At 35.5% G+C, this 19,365-nt stretch overlaps 1 protein-coding gene across 3 annotated transcripts in view; it reads left to right on the top strand.

Moving 5' to 3' along the window:
* The window catches only part of ARHGAP24 (Rho GTPase activating protein 24), a 516,933-nt gene that overhangs the window by 416,703 nt on the left and 80,865 nt on the right, over positions 1-19,365 (top strand). For all 3 annotated transcript variants that reach the window (XM_037030752.1, XM_037030769.1, XM_037030776.1), the window contains one exon: positions 17,143-17,265. In XM_037030752.1, coding sequence (XP_036886647.1) covers positions 17,143-17,265 — 123 coding nt within the window. The remainder of the gene's footprint in view (positions 1-17,142; positions 17,266-19,365) is intronic.

Raw genomic sequence — 19,365 nt, 5'->3', positions numbered from 1 at the left:
GATCCTAATGAAGAAAGGGAGAAGGAAATACTGTTCAGTGAGTACAAGGTGAATCATAAAAAAGCATAGCATGGCCCTAAAGAAACAATGAATAATGGGGAAAATAATTGGTCTTTGGGGTCAAACTAAAACTTATTTAAAGCTCAACTCTGCCATTTACTAGCTATGTGATTTTGGAAATAGAACAAAACCTCTCTAATGCTCAACTTTATCATCTCTACAATAGGCAACGTGATCCCTATCTCACAGATTAGGTTTACTGAATAAATGAGATAATGTATAAAAGGTAATTATATCTAGTTAGGCACACTCTTTTTAGACTCAGAGACTGTTATTTCAAAATTTCCATTCTGGGTTACAAAGTAGTAACTTGTTATTAGGCTGGCAAACAGTAGGTAAAAAAAACAAACAAGTCATTAGCAAAATAAGTTCCCAATTTGGGAACTTATATCTTATGCCTTGGATGGTAGATCACTTACAAGTCTGTAAGCAATGCCACGGATTCTTTTTTATGGTTGTTCTCTGTTGGCATCCGGTTTTTGCATTGAATCATTTCCTGTCTTTGCTCATTTCTTCCTTTGTAATATGTTATAAACCATCAAAAGATCTTCCTACATGAGTTTTAATATATTCTAGCTCTAGCTTGTGTGCATATTAAAGAGTGATAAGTAATGACTTCTAATGAATGAGGTAATATAATTCTCTAATTCTCTATTCAGTTTTTCAAGAAAGATCTTTCAACAACTATTATAACTAATTCAGTTTTGCTTTCTTTGCATCTTCTGAGTGTGCTCATATGTAAAACACTGAATTTACTAACTTTGAGGTGTTTGGGAACTTTACTGAAGAGAAACCGTGTGACCTGGATTTCATCTTGCTTTCACCTACAAACATTCTTCTTCTGTGAATAACTGGCTTTCTGTGCCTTCTTTCCTATCTTGGTGTGTATGTGTGCATATGTGTGAGTCTATGCATATATTTTATTCCCTTGTTTCCCACCCCCCTTTTCCTCCAGAAAAGATCAGGAAAGATAGCATGTATCTGTTCTCTTTGGGGGCTTTCTTACATTATATTTTTAAAAAATGATTTTATTTTATCTCACTGGATGTTTTTCAGGAATCTTGCCCTTAGTTTAACAGTATACCCATCTATCTGCTAATCTGTATTCAGGGTTTAGCCAGATTTAGGCTGGTAATTATATATGGATCAGACTGCATTCCCCCAAACAGCAGCTCATTCACCGACTTCTCATGCTACTGCATAGACCTGTGGGTATTCATTAATTGTTAATTAGTAATAATGTGATTAGTTCAATTGGCTTGTGGATTCTGGCTGGTTATCATTTAATTTAAAATTGTAAGGTGCACAGCATCAATCTATCATCAGCCAGGATCAAATTTTAATTTATTGCCTATCTAGAAAATTGTTGGGCTTTAGGAATTGAAAGAAGTAGATATTTGTACTAGATATGAAAGATAATATACAAAAATGATAAAATGTAAAAGGTCTGACAGCTTTTTCTAGGAACTTTTTCTTGCCTTTGTTACTCTTTAACTTAACGAAGTTCTCACTTGGACTCAGTTGTTCAAAGTTCATGTGAAAGCGAGGTGACCTTTTTCAGGTTTTAGCACATGTGTTGATGAGTAAATAATTATGAGCACTGTGAAGGTCTTGTTGAGGCCCTCAGCAGCCGTCGTGCTTCTCTCTACTGAGGACACTCACCATTTGGAAGGCCTTAGAAGTAGTGGCAAATAATTTTAAGACAATGATTTTCAACCTTTTTCATCTAGCGGCACACATACACTAATTACTAAAATTTTGCTGCACACAAAAAATATATTATATTGTTTGCCAACCTGACAAAAAACATAGGTATAATTTTGATTCATCCACACCAGGCAGCTATTGTGCTAACTATTGTCACTTTTTATTTGACAATGAAAGTTAAAGAGGTCAGGTGTTATGTGTTTTAAAGCTTTTTTCCAGCACACCAGTGTGTTTCTTGGGGCACACACCAGTTGAAAATTACTGTGTTAAGAGGTGGGAGAGAATTTCTAAAATATTTTAAGTTTTTTCAGTTTTATGATGGTTAAGATGGTTCTCATTTGTTAAAAATAATTTTAAAACATAAGATATATTTATGTTTTCAACCATGTGCAAACGGTTTTGTGGAGTCATAGTTTTAGGGATTATTTCAGATTTTCATTCCTTTGCTTACTTAATATTATCTAAAATTATGAAATTAACGTTTAAAAAGCTCCCCAAAGCCCTTCTCTAATAACACTGATAAAATTATCCAGATTGACTCTAATTTGAAGTACAAAAAAAAGGAGTTTAGTGTTTTAGTAAAAGGAATTTGATATATTTCTGAGCATTGAATTAATTTGTTTCTATTAAGTTTTTAAAAGTATTTAAGAAGGGTTTTTTGGGTTAGGAAAACATTATGTAATACTTTTTATATTTAAATTAATATTCTATTAATTGAAGACATAGAACCCTAGAGTTTTCTGAGCCTTCAAATAGTTTTTTTGTTATTTTATGTATAAAACTAATAAATTCTGCATGATTAAAAATAGCTTTTGTTTTTTAAAACAAACAAACAAGCAAAATATGACCAAAGACACTGAAATTCAGAACAGGCTGACAGGGACCAGAGGGGAGAGGGGAGAGAATTTCAGGGGAAAAGGGGGAAGGATTCACAGAAACTAGTATAAAGGACACATGGAGAACAACTAAGGGGGTGGAAATGGGAGGGAGGTGGGGAGCACGGGGGGGTGGTGGGCTGGGATGGGAGTGGGGGACAGAAAACTGTACATGAACAAGAATTAAATAAAAATACTGAAAGAGAAAGTGAAAAAAACACAAATTCACTGAAAAAATTTGCTTTTTAAAAATTAAATTGCTGTTAACTTATGAATTTGACAAATAAGATTTGTCTAAATAGTCAAACATTGTTTATACACTAATGAAAATCTTTGACTCATTTTTAAACATAATGTATTTAATTTTCCTGAGTACTTCTGTCATCTTCCAAGACAAACACAGAGATCTACTAAAATCTTCTAAGTAAGGTAATGAGACCTCACCCGATTATTATGGCCAAACATTGAGATTTCATATATATTTTATTATATAAATTCAAAATTTTACTTCTACTATTTAAATTCCACACACTTGTACCCTAGTTGTTGTTTTTTAAATATATTTTATTGATTATGCCATTACAGTTGTCTCATTCCCCCCCTTCACTCCCCTCCACCCTGCACACACTTCCCCCACCATTCCCCCCCTTTTCGTTCATGTCCATGTGTCACAGTTCTTTAATTCTATATTTCCCATAGTATTCCTGCCCTCCCCTGTCTATTTTCTACCTACCATCTATGCTACTTATTCTCTTTACCTTCTCCCCCCTTCTCCTCCTCCCACTCCCCTGTTGCTAACCCTCCATGTTATTTCCATTTCTATCCTTCCGCTCCTGATCTAGCTGTCCTCTTAGTTTGCTTTTGTTTTAGGTGTGGTTGTTAATAACTGTGAGTTTGCTGTCCTTTCACTGTTCGTATTTTTTATCTTCTTTTCCTTAGATAAGTCCCTTTAACATTTCAAATAATAAGGGCTTGGTGATGATGAACTCCTTGAACTTTACCTTATCTGAGAAGCACTTCATCTGCCCTTCCATTCTAAATGAAAGCTTTTTCTGGATAGAGAAATTTTGGATGTAGGTCTTTGCCTTTCATGACTTGGAATACTTCTTTCAAGGCCCTTCTTGCCTGAAAGGTTTCTTTTGAGAAAGTAGCTGACAGTCTTATAGGGACTCCTTTGTAGGTGACTGTTCCCTTATCTCTTGCTGCTTCTAGAATTCTCTCCTTCATTTTAATCTTGGCTAATGTAATTATGATGTGCCTTGGTGTGTTCCTCCATGGGTCCAACTTCTTTGGGACTCTCTGAGCTTCCTGGATTTCCTGGAAGTCTGTTTCCTTTGCCAGACTGGGGAAGTTCTCCTTTATTATTTGTTCAAATAAGTTTTCCAATCATGGCTGTTCCTCTTCCCCTTCTGGTACCCCTATAATTTGGATATTGGAATGTTTAAAGACGTCCTAAGGTTCCTAAGCCTCTCCTTATTTTTTTTTTTTGAATTCTTATTTCTTCCTTCTTTTCTGTTTGGTTGTTTCTTTCTTTCTTCTGGTCCATTCCATTGATTTGAGTCCCAGTTTCCTTTCCATCACTATTGGTTTCCAGTGCATTTCCCTTCATTTCAATCAGTTTAGCCTTCACATGTTCCTCTAATTTGTGGCTAAAATCAACCAATTCTGTGAGCATCCTGATCACCAGTATTTTGAACCATGCATCTGAAAGGCTGGCTATTTCTTGGTTGCTTAGAATTATAGGCTCTGGGGCTTTGAGCTGTTCATGAGTCATAATGTTTGGTCTGTTCGCACCTGTTATGTATGAGGGGCAGAGCCTTAGGTGTTCACCAGGGCCGGGCGACCTAGTTGCTGGGTTGTGATGCTGTATGTGGGGGTGGGGTCAGAGAGGGACAAAATGGTGCTTTGCTCCACTCCACTCTCAGATTTCCATTCCCTCTGCAGCTTCCCACAAGCAAGTTGGGCCCCTCTGGTGCCGGTTCCCTGGTGTGTGGGCCCGTGTACTCTCCAGGACCCTGTGGGTCTCTCCAACAAACTCTCTGTGGGCCTGGGAGTCTCTCCCGGACCCTCGACCCTGAGAAAGTCTTTCCAGTTGATGCTTTCAGGCTCTAAGTCCCATCGCTGAGGCCCTAGCCTGAGCAGTCTGTCTCACTGTTCACTCCTTCACTTGGTTTATCTGTGCACGAATGTGTGACCACAGTCAGCCAGCCGCCATGCACCCTCACTGGGTTCACCCATTGCCACCTTACACCTAGGATCCACCAACTGCCTCCACCTCTGCTTCTGGGTCCGTCAGACTGAACAATCTTTCTAGCCCCCTCTTACTGGTCTGGCTGAGTGGTTTGTTGTTGTTGGGCTTCTGTACAGTTTAATTTTCACTGTTTTGGCTGCGTTTTTGTTTCTAAAACTTCGCTGTCTTTAAATTTAGTTGTGGGAGGGGGCACAGTGTTTCCACCTATGCCTCCATCTTGGCTGGAACCCTAATTGGTTTTCAACCATCTTTTTTACCAAGTGATTTGCATTGAAATGATTCAACATCCTCCTTAAATACTAACTATTTCTATCTGACTTAATAACCCTAGTTGCCTGACTGATTAACTGGTCATATCGAAAATTGATGGACTAACCCGTGAGAAGTAGTAAAAATTTTGAATTCAAGAGAATTTGAAAGGAAACCCAGCTGTTCTAAATGCTTAAGATACAAGTAGGACTGAATTAAGGAGTCATGGTCTCAGGAAAGGATCAAATGATCTATGATTAGACTCATGCAGTTTTATTTGTTTATTTTAAAAGGAATCATCTCAAAATATGATCATATTATCAGTATGAGAATTAAAAAGAGGCACTCTACTTAATCCTTCTGGCAGTGTTAACCTTTCTAAGTTAATACACAAGGGCTTAGATTAAGAAGCACATATGGAGTAGGGTTCTTTATAGGAATTTCTGTGTTTGTAGTCAGTTTGGGAGCAACATGTGATCTTCTGGCCCTGACACCTTCTGTAGGGTCTTGGAATTAGTTGTAATTAGAATGAGACAATCAAGTTTTCCTTCTCCAGTGAGAGGTCCCATAAGTATATGACATCCTATACTACTTCTTATTTTAAATACCACTGTCCCCTAACTGCTGACATAGGTCAAGGAATTAGTAGAATGAACATAGACTGTCTTCAACAGTCATGGAAATAGCTTACACTTGAGAAAATAGTGGAGTTTGTGTGCTATATATTTATATCAAGCAATTTAGGAAATTCACAGATGTCCTTATTAGTGGCATTGAAGACTGTCCTGAAACACCAGTGTTATTGAAAGTGCTGGGCTTTGACACATTATACAATTGTGTGCTCCGTGAAGCATGTGCATTTACCTAAAGAGCTGAGTTCAGATTTCAGACCCCAAGACAAATTCCCTATCTTATTTTCCATACCATACATACTAGAGTGCCAGAAATTCCAGACATAAACTGTGAGATATAAAGTACAATGGACAGTTAAGTGTTGTAACAACAAATTTAATTTTAGTTGTTACAAAATTCAAACTGAAATCAAAGATTTTTTTTTTATTTTATACTATTAGAATCATTACTAGTTGTCATTTGTTGAGCGGAATAATTTAATTTTGATCTATCATGGTATTTTATTAATACTTCATCAATTTTTTAGTATATAACAAAACATTTTATAAAACTGCTGCTGTGTAAGATTAGATAGTTAACATTGTGGCAACTAAAACTAATAAGACTTTCAATTAAGGAGGCAGAAGCATAGAATGGAATAAAAACAGCCTCTTCAACAAATGGTGTTGGGAGATCTGGAAAGCTACATGCAAAAAAATGAAACTTGATCACCAATTTACACAATACACAAAATATAAACTCAAGATGAATAAAGGACTTAAATATAAGTTGTGACAATATAAAAGTCCTAGAGGAACACATAGGCAGGAAAATCTCAGATATTCAATGCAGTAGTATTTTCAGTGGTATGTCCCCTAGAGCAAGGAACATAAAGGAAAGAATAAACAAATGAGACTTCATCAAAATAAAAAGCTTCTGCATAGCTAAAGAAAACATCAGCAAAATAAAAAGGGAACCAACCGTATAGGAAAATATATTTGCCAATGATATGTTGTAATACAAGGGTTTGATCTCCAATATATAAAAAGAACTCACATGACTCCACACCAGGAAGACAAACAATCCAATTAAAAAATGGGCAAGGGACCTGAACAAACACTTCTCCAAGGAGGACATACAGAGGGCCCAGAGACATATGAAAGGATGCTCAGCATCACTAGCCATAAGAGAGATGCAAATTAAAACTACAATGAGATACCACTTCACACCAGTCAGAATGGCCATCATAAACAAATCAACAAACAACAGTGCAAGGCTGTGGAGAAAAGGGAACCTTAATGCACCGTTGGTGGGAATGCAGACTGGTGCAGCCACTGTGGAAAACAGTATGGAATTTCCTCAGAAAACTAAAAGTGGAACTGCCTTTTGACCTGGCAATTCCACTGCTGGAATTATACCCTAAGAATCCTGAAACAGTAGTTCACAAGAATTTATGCACCCCAATGTTCATAGCAGCACAATTTACAATAGCCAAGTACTGGAAGCAACCTAGGTGCCCATCAGTAAACAAGTGGATCAAAAATCTGTGGTACATTTACACAGTGGAATACTATGCAGCAGAAAGAAACAAGGAGCTCCTACCCTTTGCAACAGCATGGATGGAACTGGAAAGTATTATGCTAAGTGAAATAAGCCAAGTGGTGAAAGACATACCATATGATTGCACCTATAAGTGGAACCTAATTCACAAAACAAACAAGCAAGCAAAATATAACCAGAGACACTGAAATAAATGACAAACTGACAGTAACCAGAGGGGAGGGAGAGTGGGATAGCAAGGGGAAAGGTGGAAGGGTCATCAAGGACCTATATGAAGGACACATGGACAAGGCCAAAGGGGGATGGGATCAAAGGTGTGAGGTGGAGATGGACGGGACAGGGAGGAGTCGTGGGGGGAAATTGAGATAACTCTACTTGAACAACAAAAATAAAATAAAACAATTTAAGAAAAGAAACAGTTATACTTACAAATGCCAAAAAAATATCTGATTGACTTTGTATAAAAATATTGTCCCAATTAAGTTGCCCAAAGTCTCCAATCACATGAACACTAAAAATTGTGTTCAAATTAGGACAGAAAAATGTAACTTTGAAGAATGATTTTTGAATTTAATACCATTCCTTTCTTACTTTGCCCCCAGGCAGACCTATGAAAAATGGCCACTCAACAATAGTTCGTTTCCTTACAATGATTCTCTTCTAGATGTTTTACATATTTGTAAAGTAACAAATCAATTATATTAATTGTCAAATCTTAACAAAGATTCTGAACAGAACAAGAAATTTTGAACCTCATCTCTGCTACATCATCAATTTTTCCCTCTCCAGAGAATGATTCCATAAGCATATAACAATCTGTAATATCTCTCATCTTAAAAACTTTTGTCCCTACCATTCCCCAACCCATCAAATACTGCCCCCTTTCTCTGCTTTTCTGTGCATTAAAATGCCTAGAGAAATTGTTGATACTGGTTGTTTCTGTTTTCTCTCTTCCTTAATCTATGAACACATTCCAAAGGTTTTATTTGTGCTAGTCTGGTCAGTCTTTCAAGGTTACCAATATTCCTGATGTTCCCTAATTGAATAAATAACCTGTTTCCACAATCTAGTAGTCTTTACTCACTCAGTCCTCCTTATATTTAACCTCTCAACAGTATCTGACTCATCCAATCACTTTCTTCACCCATCTCTCTTGTTTTTCTTCCTTTCTATCTGGCTGCTTCTGCTCAAGTTATTATGCTAACTGCTCTTGTTCTCAGTCTATGAATGTTGGGGTTTCCTCGAATATCATTTTCTTTATTCTAGCTATAGGGTTTCCTAGGGACCTCACCTAGGCTCATGTTCTGAAATGCCATCACACTGATGACTTCCACATCTATATCTGCAGTACAGACCTCACCTCTAAACTCCACGCTTTGTTTTGTTCGCTGCTGTATCCTGAGAACCTAGAGTAATGACGAAAACAATACACGTGCTCAATAATTATGTGTTGGATAAATCAATGAATGCCCTGCCTTACCTCCAAGGGTTATTATGAAAACAAATGAATAAAGAAATATAAAAGTAATGTGTAAACTGTAAATTACCCTGCAACTGTCAAATGATATTATCACTAACCTTGCACATTTGTACTATTCAAAAACAATAAGAGGAGTAGGATACAAGGAAATTGTTTAAGTGGATTTCAACATTCTATTCTAGATCTTCAAAAATGGTATGTCTCCCCAAATTCAATGATCTATTTCACTCATCAAACTCTGGACATCAGGGAAAAATGTATAATGAATCTGTACTGAAATGCAAAGAGAAATGCTCTAGTGTTTGCTCTGATGAAGTACGGTTAATATGTAATGCATGAGGCCCACAGATTTGCTAGGCTCAGTAGTCCCAGCTTGAATGACATGTCCTTGCAAAACTAGTTGCAGAGAGTTAATCAATTACAATTCAAATATGCAGTTAGATAAGTTCTATTATCCATAGCCATAAAGCGTAGTACTTTCTGGCTGCATGGCTGTCACTGGAAGAATAAGACATGGATATAAGCTAATAGGATGAATGTACCTAAAATACATGCATTCTAAAATTTATAGACTGTGCCTATTATAACAAATTCTCTTACAAGGGTGGTTCTCAAATTTTATGATTGCACCAGAATCATGTGGCAGGCATCTTAAAGTACAGACTGGTACCCACCAGATTCTGATTCAGTTGGTTTGGGCTTGGGCCCAAGAATTCGCATTTTTAACAAGTTTTCACGTGCATTTCATTCTCCCGGGTGTGTCATCTCACTTTGAGAAACACTGCAATGGAAGGTTTACTGCCATGGGAGGAACAAATTTCAATGTAACTCAAAAAACGTTCCCAAATTTTCCAATATTTCTCAACACTTAAGTCATCATTTGCAGTGAGCAACCTCCTCATAGAACAAATGCTTTTAAATTTTGATTTGTCAAGTCAACAAACTCTCTGCTTTGCTTCTCTGAGCATGAATGGCATTTCGTTTGTCACCAGTTGTGGCCCTTCAGGACTTGCACTCCCTGTGACTGCTGTCTGTGTCGCAGAGGTTGGGCCGAACCTGTTCGGAGATACCTACCTTTCATTTATTCTACTTGACTGACTTTAATAGCAACCGGATAAAATTTTGAATTCACTCATCTTCCAAACTAAGCCAAGCTAAATTAGAAGAGGACATAAATTCTAGATACCTTCACTCTGACAAGGAAATGTTTTTCTTTTATTTCTCAGAAAATTTAATCAGAATTTAATAAGATGCTGAGAAGGAAGTGACTAGATTTTTAGTTTCTGACATAAGGGAAAATCAAAATATATTGTTGGATTTAAATTGAGATCTGACTGACTGCCCAGTGCACTATGGAAAATAAATATCTAAAATGTAATAAATTATATCATTTTTATAGTTATTGTGATCACCACAAGTAGCAGGGGTTTGGTTTTGGGGTTTTTTGTTTGTTTGTTTGTTTTTGGAAAGAATAAGTCCAAGAAATGTGAAGAATTGGTGGAAATATAAACAATACCTATTGAGGTTTTAAAGATTTTTTAATTATTTATAAGTAAGTATATCACAATTGTACTTTTAAAAGTATGACCAAAATGAAAATCAATATTCACTTTAATAACAAGTCAATAATTATTTCTTTAAAAATTCTTTACAAGTATATTCAGAATATTTGTCTAAAGACAAATAAAGTATTTGTCCTGCATTTTAAGATTCAAGTTATAGGTAATATATTGAAAAATTTTAGGATTAAAATTATTATGCATGGCAATAACAATCTCAGCAGAGCATCCTGTTCCTAGTGCTATTCTAAGTATTTTATGGTGTTTTGTATTCAATTAATTCAATTTATTCAATTAATTTACAGTAAAGTCATTAGACAGGTGCTCCTCATACCCTCAATTAAAGATGAGGGATCTGCCTGGCTGGTGTGGCTGAGTGGACTGAGTTCTGGCCTGCGAACCTAAGAGTCAGGGCACGTGCCTGGGTTTCGGGCCAAGCCCCAGTAGGAGGCATGTGAGAGAACCACACATAGATGTTTCTCTCCCTCTCTCCCTCCCTCCCTCCACCTCTCTCTAAAACATAAATAAATAAAATCTTTTAAAAAAGGATGAGGGATCTCACAACTAGTCAATGACTAATTCGAACTTGAGGAGTTTGGTTTCACTATTGTCACTCAATAATTTTTCAGTATTTCTTTATAAGCATGCATTTGTTTTTGCAGTTTGATTCAGGAAACATTTTTGCTTTATTATTCACATTTGGACATTTTAATAGTAAAATTTAGATATCAAAATCAGAAATAACTTGTACAGTATAGAATTTTTAGGTCAGTGCTTTCTTTGTAGACAAACAGACTCCCAGCAAATAAATCATCTCTAAATGTAATTATTAGAAACCTACCATAATTAATAAGTATCTATCAATCTATAACTGGTTAATAAGTATGCATTTATATATCTATAAATGTAACATCTATATAGCTACTTTCATCTTAAAAATAATCTAGCTATGTATTATAGTAGATTTCTTCTTACAAAAAGATTATGAACTAGTAAAAGGTCTAAGAAATATGTAAAACAGTATTATAAAGTACTCATGCAACTGAAATATAGCATTGATGTTATTATAATGCAAAATAACATTCAGTAACCTCTTTATTGTGTGGCACTAACTACAAACTACAAACACAATGATGATTAATGATGCCACTGGGATATTAATGCTCATATTCTGGTTTTGTTTTAAAATATTCCAAATATAATTTCAGAATAATGCAACTTTTCTGAAGTGAATGCACTATAATGCCTCAAAATCTGCCCTTTTGGTATTTTTTAAATTCATCTTTGAGGAAGAAATACTTCAAAAAAAGTTCAATTAGCAAAACATACCAAAACTTTTAATTTTCAAATAATAATGTCTCTATAATACCCAAAACAATATGAGAAAATTGCATATGATACTGAATGTGAGGCCAAATTGTTCTTTGCCTTTACTGTATAAATTATATATTGTTTTATTATTTTTGTTGGTATTGTTTATTAAGAAGTGATAGTATCCACAGAAGCCTATAATCTCTTACTTCCACTTCACATATCTCTGACTGTTTTCCAAGTATCAGTTTCCATAAAAGGAAAGAAATGTTTTTCCATCTCAGTAATTTTCTACTGATAAGCTTCAGAATTTACTTTATATCTCACAATTTATCATTAGAGTTCACTACCAATAAATACCTCAACTAAGTTTTGTGCAAAGTAATGCTTTAAAAAAAAGGCCTTGCAGTAGTATGAGTGAAAATTAATAACCCTACCTAGAACATGAAAATATTTTTCTGTAAACTATCATAAAACTGATAGTATAATAGGTCTCGTTTTAACCTGATTTGTACCTGGGAATGAGGAAATTGTTCACCCTTGAAATTACTAACAGTATGAGAGGTATTCATTGAGATGTCCTCAGCTCTGCCCATGAACTCTGTGTGGAAATGAACCACAATGACTATAAAACAGCAGTTTCCGCTGAACAACTTCTTTTAACATTCAAATACAAACATATACTACACTTGATCTTAGCCAAAAGGCCCAAATACAAACATTCACTGTATATCTTTAAAGTTTTGTTTACTTGAAACAACACATATAAATACATAAATTCTAAGTAACTATTTGGCTTTTTAGTTTATAATTTTGACAATTTACAATGATTTTTTTTCATAGAAAAAAAAATAAAAATCAATTTTGGAAATTTCCCCAGGATAAATTCAGTAAAATATTTTGTTGGTACTGTATTTCGTGAAAGGTAATAGCAGCAGTCTCATTCTCACTGAGGAGGTTCTAGTTATGTGAGCCGGTCTGCACTCTGAGCAACGCCTGTCTCCTGCCCCAGTCTTCCTTTGGAGATGCGCTTGGGGTCAGCAGCGGGGAAAGAGGGAGAAGATTATAGGTACATTAGTGAGAATTCAAAGTGAACAGTCTTAAGCAGTGAGGCTAATGGTAATTATCTTCCAGCTTATGTTAGCTTTGTATTGATTAGTGCTTTTCTGATCATACAATTCCTATCATTTGTTCTTTTCAATGATCTTTTTATTGGAAAATAAAATAATACATGATAAAACATCTGAAATAACATATATCATATAATGACAAATGATGAAATATCCGGAAAATGCTGAAAAGAACAAAAGAAGAGCAAAAAAATTTTCCAACCCTAACATTCAGAGATAACCATTGTTAGAATTGTGTATTTGAATTTAGTATCTCATTTATCTGGTTATCTATTTACATTAAAATTGAGTGATACTATCATATATAAAATTTGTATGTTTCCTTTTATGTAATAAGAAGTCATATTAAGAAATATTCTTCAAAACCTATTTTACTGGCTGCATCATAAGAAATATTACTTATACTCCTATAAGCAATGGACATGTATATATTGACACATCATTTCCAACATTTCTTTTAAAAATTTAAAAAATTTCTATGCAAATTTGCTTATCAAAAATTATTTTTAAATTATTTTTGTAATCATTCATATAATTATTGGATATATTTATTTTTAATTAACCATGTATTTATTTTAATGTAATTTTCTTTAACCTGCCTTTTAATTTCAGATCGTTTTTTTCTTTTTTTCATATTTTTGTTTAAGGTTTTATTTATTTATTTTTAGAGAGAGGGGAAAGGAGAGAGAAAGAGAGGGAGAGAAACATCAATGTGAGATTAACTGTCACATACCAATAATGGGGACCTGGCCTGAAACCCAGGCATGTTTCCTGACTGGGAATTGAACCAACAACACTTTGGTTCGCAGCTAGCCCTCAATCTACTGAGCCACACCAGCCAGGGCCAGGTTGTTTTCCCTTAGTCTGTTAAATTATTTAAGCTTTTCTTAATTTTCTTTTAATTTTTTCAAAAATTAAACATGTCAAAAATTCTTTTTATTTCAGAGAACATATTGTATTTCTGTAAAGAAAACTGTAATCAAATTCAAATATACAAAAGATCCCAATGAAATGTAAACATATTTTCAATTATATATAAAGTAAAATTCAATTATGTGCCCTACTAACTTCAAATCACAAACATCTAAAGTATTAACACTATCCACCTAAACATTGCTACCAATTGAGTTAATATCTAAAAGTTATATACAGTTTCCTAATACATTGTGTCTTTTAAGATGTGTACACATGCCTGGGTTGCAGGCCAGTTCCCAGCGGGGGACGCATGAGAGGCAGCCATACATTGATATTTCTCTCCCTCTATCCTTCCCTTCCCCTCTAAAATAAATAAATAAAATCTTTTAAAAAATGAAAATAAAACTGCATAGGTATTTATGTTGAAGCAGAATTTAAGAATGAGAATGTATACTGGCTATAATGTAATATGCACAAAAACACATATGTACATGCATATATATGGACTGAAGATGACAATGACATTCTCTCTCCAGTGATAGTTAAATATCAAGGCTGCTATTTAAAATTTTACCTTGGAAAGAATTTCAGTAGTTAAATGGATCATTAATCCTCATAACAAATTAACAGAGAGTAACATTTGATTCACATGGTTGAAAGTCAATACTGAGTTTATTCATTTATTAAGTCATATATTTAATGTTGCTTTTAATCCTCTTTGATTGCAAGGCTGAATACCAGTACCAGGCTTTTAGAGCTGAAGAGTTATGTATTAGACATCACAAATTTTTAGTTCATACCTATATAATTGACTCCAATTGTTTTAATTATATTTTTGGCAATGAGTCTGCATTCTCACTGAGACTCATAGAAAAACTTCTAAATCTTTCCCACCTCCCTTGCTAATACGCTAAGGAATGAAGATGTATATCCATGGGTGAAATACACAGATGGAATTGCATGTCTGTGATTGGCAGCCTAAATGAGACTCAGGGTCAGACACACAGCACCACTGGCAGAGAATGAGAATCACAGGAGAAATCGGTATCATGGCCAGTTGTGCTGATCATGCTCCTTTTTTCAGGCAGAAACACATCATGGCAGCTGTCACTCACTCTCATTACTGGGGCTGCCTCTGCCTGGGCTGGCAGTGACACAGCAGGATTCTGCTTTCTAAATGGCTTACCGTCTTTCAGGCAAAGACAATAATTAAAATATTCTGACTTCAAATGGTAATTTTTTGGCCCAATGCTGTAGTATAAGTGGATCAGAATACAAATTAAATGTGTAGTACTGCGCCGTGCCAAATGAAGCATCTTTCCTTGTCACTGAGTTTTTTCTGATGCTTATATGCCGTACAAACATGCATATGCGTTCTAATGTCTGACATATTTATACACACAGCACACGGCTGTATGTGTGTTGTGTCAAAGACAGAGAGGCTTCAAAAAATACTTGTATGTGTGTACTATTGAGAAATTGTTCCAAAGCACTTACTAAACATAATATCTCTTGGGTCATGTTAAATATATGTCCTTTTAGCATTTTTAAGGGTGAGAGGTAGTTAAATAAGAAAGAATTAATATTTATAGAATTTCTCTTTAAGCTTCACACAGTTCTACTATTTTTACTTTATTGCATTTAATTATTATAAAAGTTTATTATACAGGGATTATTATTTCTAAATCATGATTAAACACTGTGAGTTTCCAGAAGTTATGTAACTTCCCAGAAGGCAAATAGCTAATATAAGCTAGAATTGCAATTTCAGCAGGGTTTTCTCTGACTCCTAAACCTATGCTTTTCAGATACAAGTTGCTTAAAGTGGTAATTGACCTACCACAGACCTAGAGCTGTAAGAGCTTCATTGTTTCCCAAATAGTGAGATGTTCATAAAATACAAGATGGCTACTTTTATTCCAGAGATTTGTGGGCATTAGGGAACCTATTTGATGTGGTCCCTTGGCCCCTTCCCCATTCCCATCCAGTTGTATTAAAACATAAAATACCAATCTATTTGTTTCTGTGGTTGGCTTAATGTTATTTCACTTCTCTAACTTTTCACTTGTTCTTTTGGATAAATTTACATCAGTGGTAGAGTAGTTGTATTTCTCAACCTAGGGTATTTGTATAGAATTCAGAGGTCACCATCGCAAATGCCTATAGCTTTCAGAGTGATATGGGAAATAGATTGGACCATAAAAAAGGCAATGTTGTAAATTGGAGTCTGCAAATTCCCATAACGGTATTTAGATGTACTTTAAAACAAACAACAACAGTCTTAACAAAATAAAGCACTTGGATATGAATTAATTCAACCCAAGTCTGCATGTTTCACAACACTTAGTAAAAATTAAATGTTCATTGATAGATTATTTGCCCACCTTAGCAGTGTGTACAACCCTACAATATTATCAGTCAGACACTTAATGTTTAGTTTCTTTAGTTAATCCCTCTGATAACAATACTAATCATTTTCAGAGACAGTGAAACAATTCGGTCATGGATACTTGTCTTCAGAAATACTCCTTTAAGCATAAAGTGAGAGGAAAGGGAAACTATGCCTCAAGAACTCTTTCAAGGTCCTGGATGGTTATTCTTGTTTTGTAAACCAGAAAATTTTGTCACCAGGTTAACTTAATGGGCTAGTAAAGATTTCAAATAAACTAAATCACAGGCATCAGAAGTCTAGCATTTCAAAATTAATGTCAGAAGTTATCAGAGTTTTTTTGTGGTGGGAGAAGTAGAAAATAAAAGAAACCATCAACCTATTTTGTGGGGACAAGACTGGGGTTTCTAAAGCTCACTCTCCAGTGTGAGACCCGTGGCAGGGGGAGGGTTGATTCAGCCTTGTGATTGGCCAGGCTTGTTCTCTCCTCTTCATTTGCCCTCCTGAAGGTGTGATCTGCGAGGAGAGGCTTCTCTTCCAGGATGGAATGATAGGGGAGAACTTCTGGCTCAAAGTTTTTCACGTGGCCATTTCTCTTTCCTAGGACTCCCCACCTCACCCATGGTGTCTGGTGGCCTCACTGTGCATGTGCTAAGCAGCACTTCTTCAGACAAAAACCCAGGCTATACAAACCACTTTTCCATGTTTCATTTTGCTTTTGCTATTCTTCCTATTCAGCACTGCAGTGTGAATAGACAGGATTATGAATTAATGCAGGTCTATGGGTTGTTGCTAGGACAAAAAGGCAGGCTTTGTTTGGAAAATGACATTTGTCGTCAGTTTTCTCCTGGAAACATAAGAGCCTTTCCTTTTTAAGCGGAATTTATTTTCCATGCTGAAACCATGGTAAATATTTCCAAATCATTAGGTAAAACCTAGTGCTGGCTGCATTGGACACAGTCTGTGCTTCAGGAAATCCCTAGGAAGCCGCTGATGGGGACTCTTCGGCTGAGCACACACTCATGTTTTACTGTCTTCTTATAGGAGGCGATCGGGATCGGATGACAGCAAATCATGAGAGCTACCTCCTCATGGCGAGCACCCAGAATGATATGGAAGACTGGGTGAAATCCATCCGCCGAGTCATATGGGGACCTTTTGGAGGAGGTGAGTACACTTTTAAATAAAGGAAAAACAGAAAAGTAGACCAAACCTGTTCATCCTTTCTGCCAGCTAATGTTACTATCAGCTCCTATTTCCAAATGGATCAATGTTAAAATAAATAGTAAACTATTTCATGTTATGGTTAGACACATATCTAAGTAACTGCTAGGCTTATATTTTAAAAATAGATTATATTTTTCTTTTGTTTTGGATTTTTCCATGTTACTAACAGTAATAGTTATGAGATTAATACCATAAATGTAGATTAGTTAAGAACATGTAGGTTTGAGAAAAAAAATTGACTAGTAGCTTTGGAAGAGATCCCAACCTGCTAGAAGCTCAGTGATATAACAACGAGGAATGGCAGCACTTTGAATGAAATTCTGATGATTACTGGAATGAAAAAATGTATTGAGATCAGGGAAGTATTTGTGGATTTGATAATAAGTTGTAACGAGTCTTAGTTCATACAGGGTTGAGAATTCATCAGGTGAAGAATAAACTAGATGGGGCTGTGAGTAGAACTAAAAGGAGGAAGGAAGGGTAACGGATGTGGTCGTTGTCTACCAAAGAATATAAACTAGAATAATATAGACAGAAAAATTATTTTAAGTAAACATTCCATAAGTAGAACCAGTTAAATAAGCCCCCAAATATTCATCTGTAACCAACATTGTAAGGCTAATTTTTATGTTGATGTATTTTAAATAAATTGTATTAAAACAAATTCATATTTAGTGAAACAATTATTATTTACATATTTATTTTATATTCTCTTAGGTGTATTGTCAGCACCCTGTATGAAGAAGTGAAATTTCTTTCCCTTAACATAGCATAGGCTTCTTAGCCTGACTAACCACTTTACATAGTAGAGTAAAACTTCAAAACTTTGCTTATAATTTGAAGTTAGGTTCCAGTTAAAATAGTAAAGATTCATTGAAGACATGTTGATATTTTACCAAGTTAGTGATATGTATCTGCAAATTGTTTGTTTTTTAACGATATCTTGTGTTGGGGGAGACATTGGTTCCTACCCAGGGTGACCATTCACCCCAGGCTGCCTGGTAACGGTCTGGTTTACAACTGTTGTCCCAGGCTAATGATTGGTAGTGCTAGCTTTTACTCTCACAGTGTTTTAGTTTGGGTGACAATGTATGTGGTCGCCATCCTCATATACTAAAATGACTGGTAAGTCACTGTGTGAAGCATCTGCAAAGGCCATTGGGGCTAAGTCTCTACCCTAGTGCCTTTTCAGAGGATTCTTCACATCACTGTCCACAAGAGACACCTACCAAACTGCTAGCGGTTTGCTGGTACTTTCAGGGCTGTGGATTTGTGGGCAGCCTGAGATATGTCTTTCAAAGTTTCTGCTGTCTCTAAAGATCTTCAAAAACCAGAAGGGAAGCTTGGTTAGGAGTTTTCTGGGGCTCCTTAGTTCTAGAGAATCCTTAATATTTCCTGAAGGAGGCATTTTTGTTGAGTGATTACTTCCATCAAACGTGCTTTTTCTCTGTTTCCTCCTCTTCTGTCTGTCCTTTTATCAAGAAAAATGAATGAGATTTAGTAAGCGTCACCAAATCAATGACTGTAAGAGATCCTACCAACCCAAGAGTATCAGAAGCGATCTGGGCAAAAGCTATAAATGAATCTTCAAACTTATGACCCTGGAAGGTGTACTCTAGTAGATGATTGGTTTATATACTTCACCCTATAGAGTAGCTTCAGGGATTTGCAAATGTGAATTCATATTTACTTTTAAAGAGAGATATTTTGGCACAGAATATTTATAATAGAAACAATGCTCCAAGGTATAAATCTTCTGCTCTCTTAGTTTAATTGAAGAGAATTATGATATTGCTAGATGGGCATATTTTATTTTTTAATTTTAATTTATTAATATTTTGAGAGAGAGAGACAGAGAAAGAGAGAGCGAGACATCGATTTGTTGTTCCACTTGTGTATGCTTTCATTGGTTGCTTCCTTCTCACATGTGCCTGACCTGGGATCAAGCCCCTAATCTTGGCAGATCGGGATGGCACTCCAACAGCACAGCACTGGCCAGGACCTACAAAGCAAGCTTTTAAAGTACTCATATAATTTTAA

This window comes from Sturnira hondurensis, unplaced genomic scaffold (assembly GCF_014824575.4).
Source record: "Sturnira hondurensis isolate 20B ecotype Veracruz unplaced genomic scaffold, ASM1482457v3 Scaffold0001721, whole genome shotgun sequence".
NCBI classification, from domain to species: domain Eukaryota; kingdom Metazoa; phylum Chordata; class Mammalia; order Chiroptera; family Phyllostomidae; genus Sturnira; species Sturnira hondurensis.
Note: the sequence above shows the minus strand (reverse complement) of the source record. Positions and strands in the feature narration are given on the sequence as shown.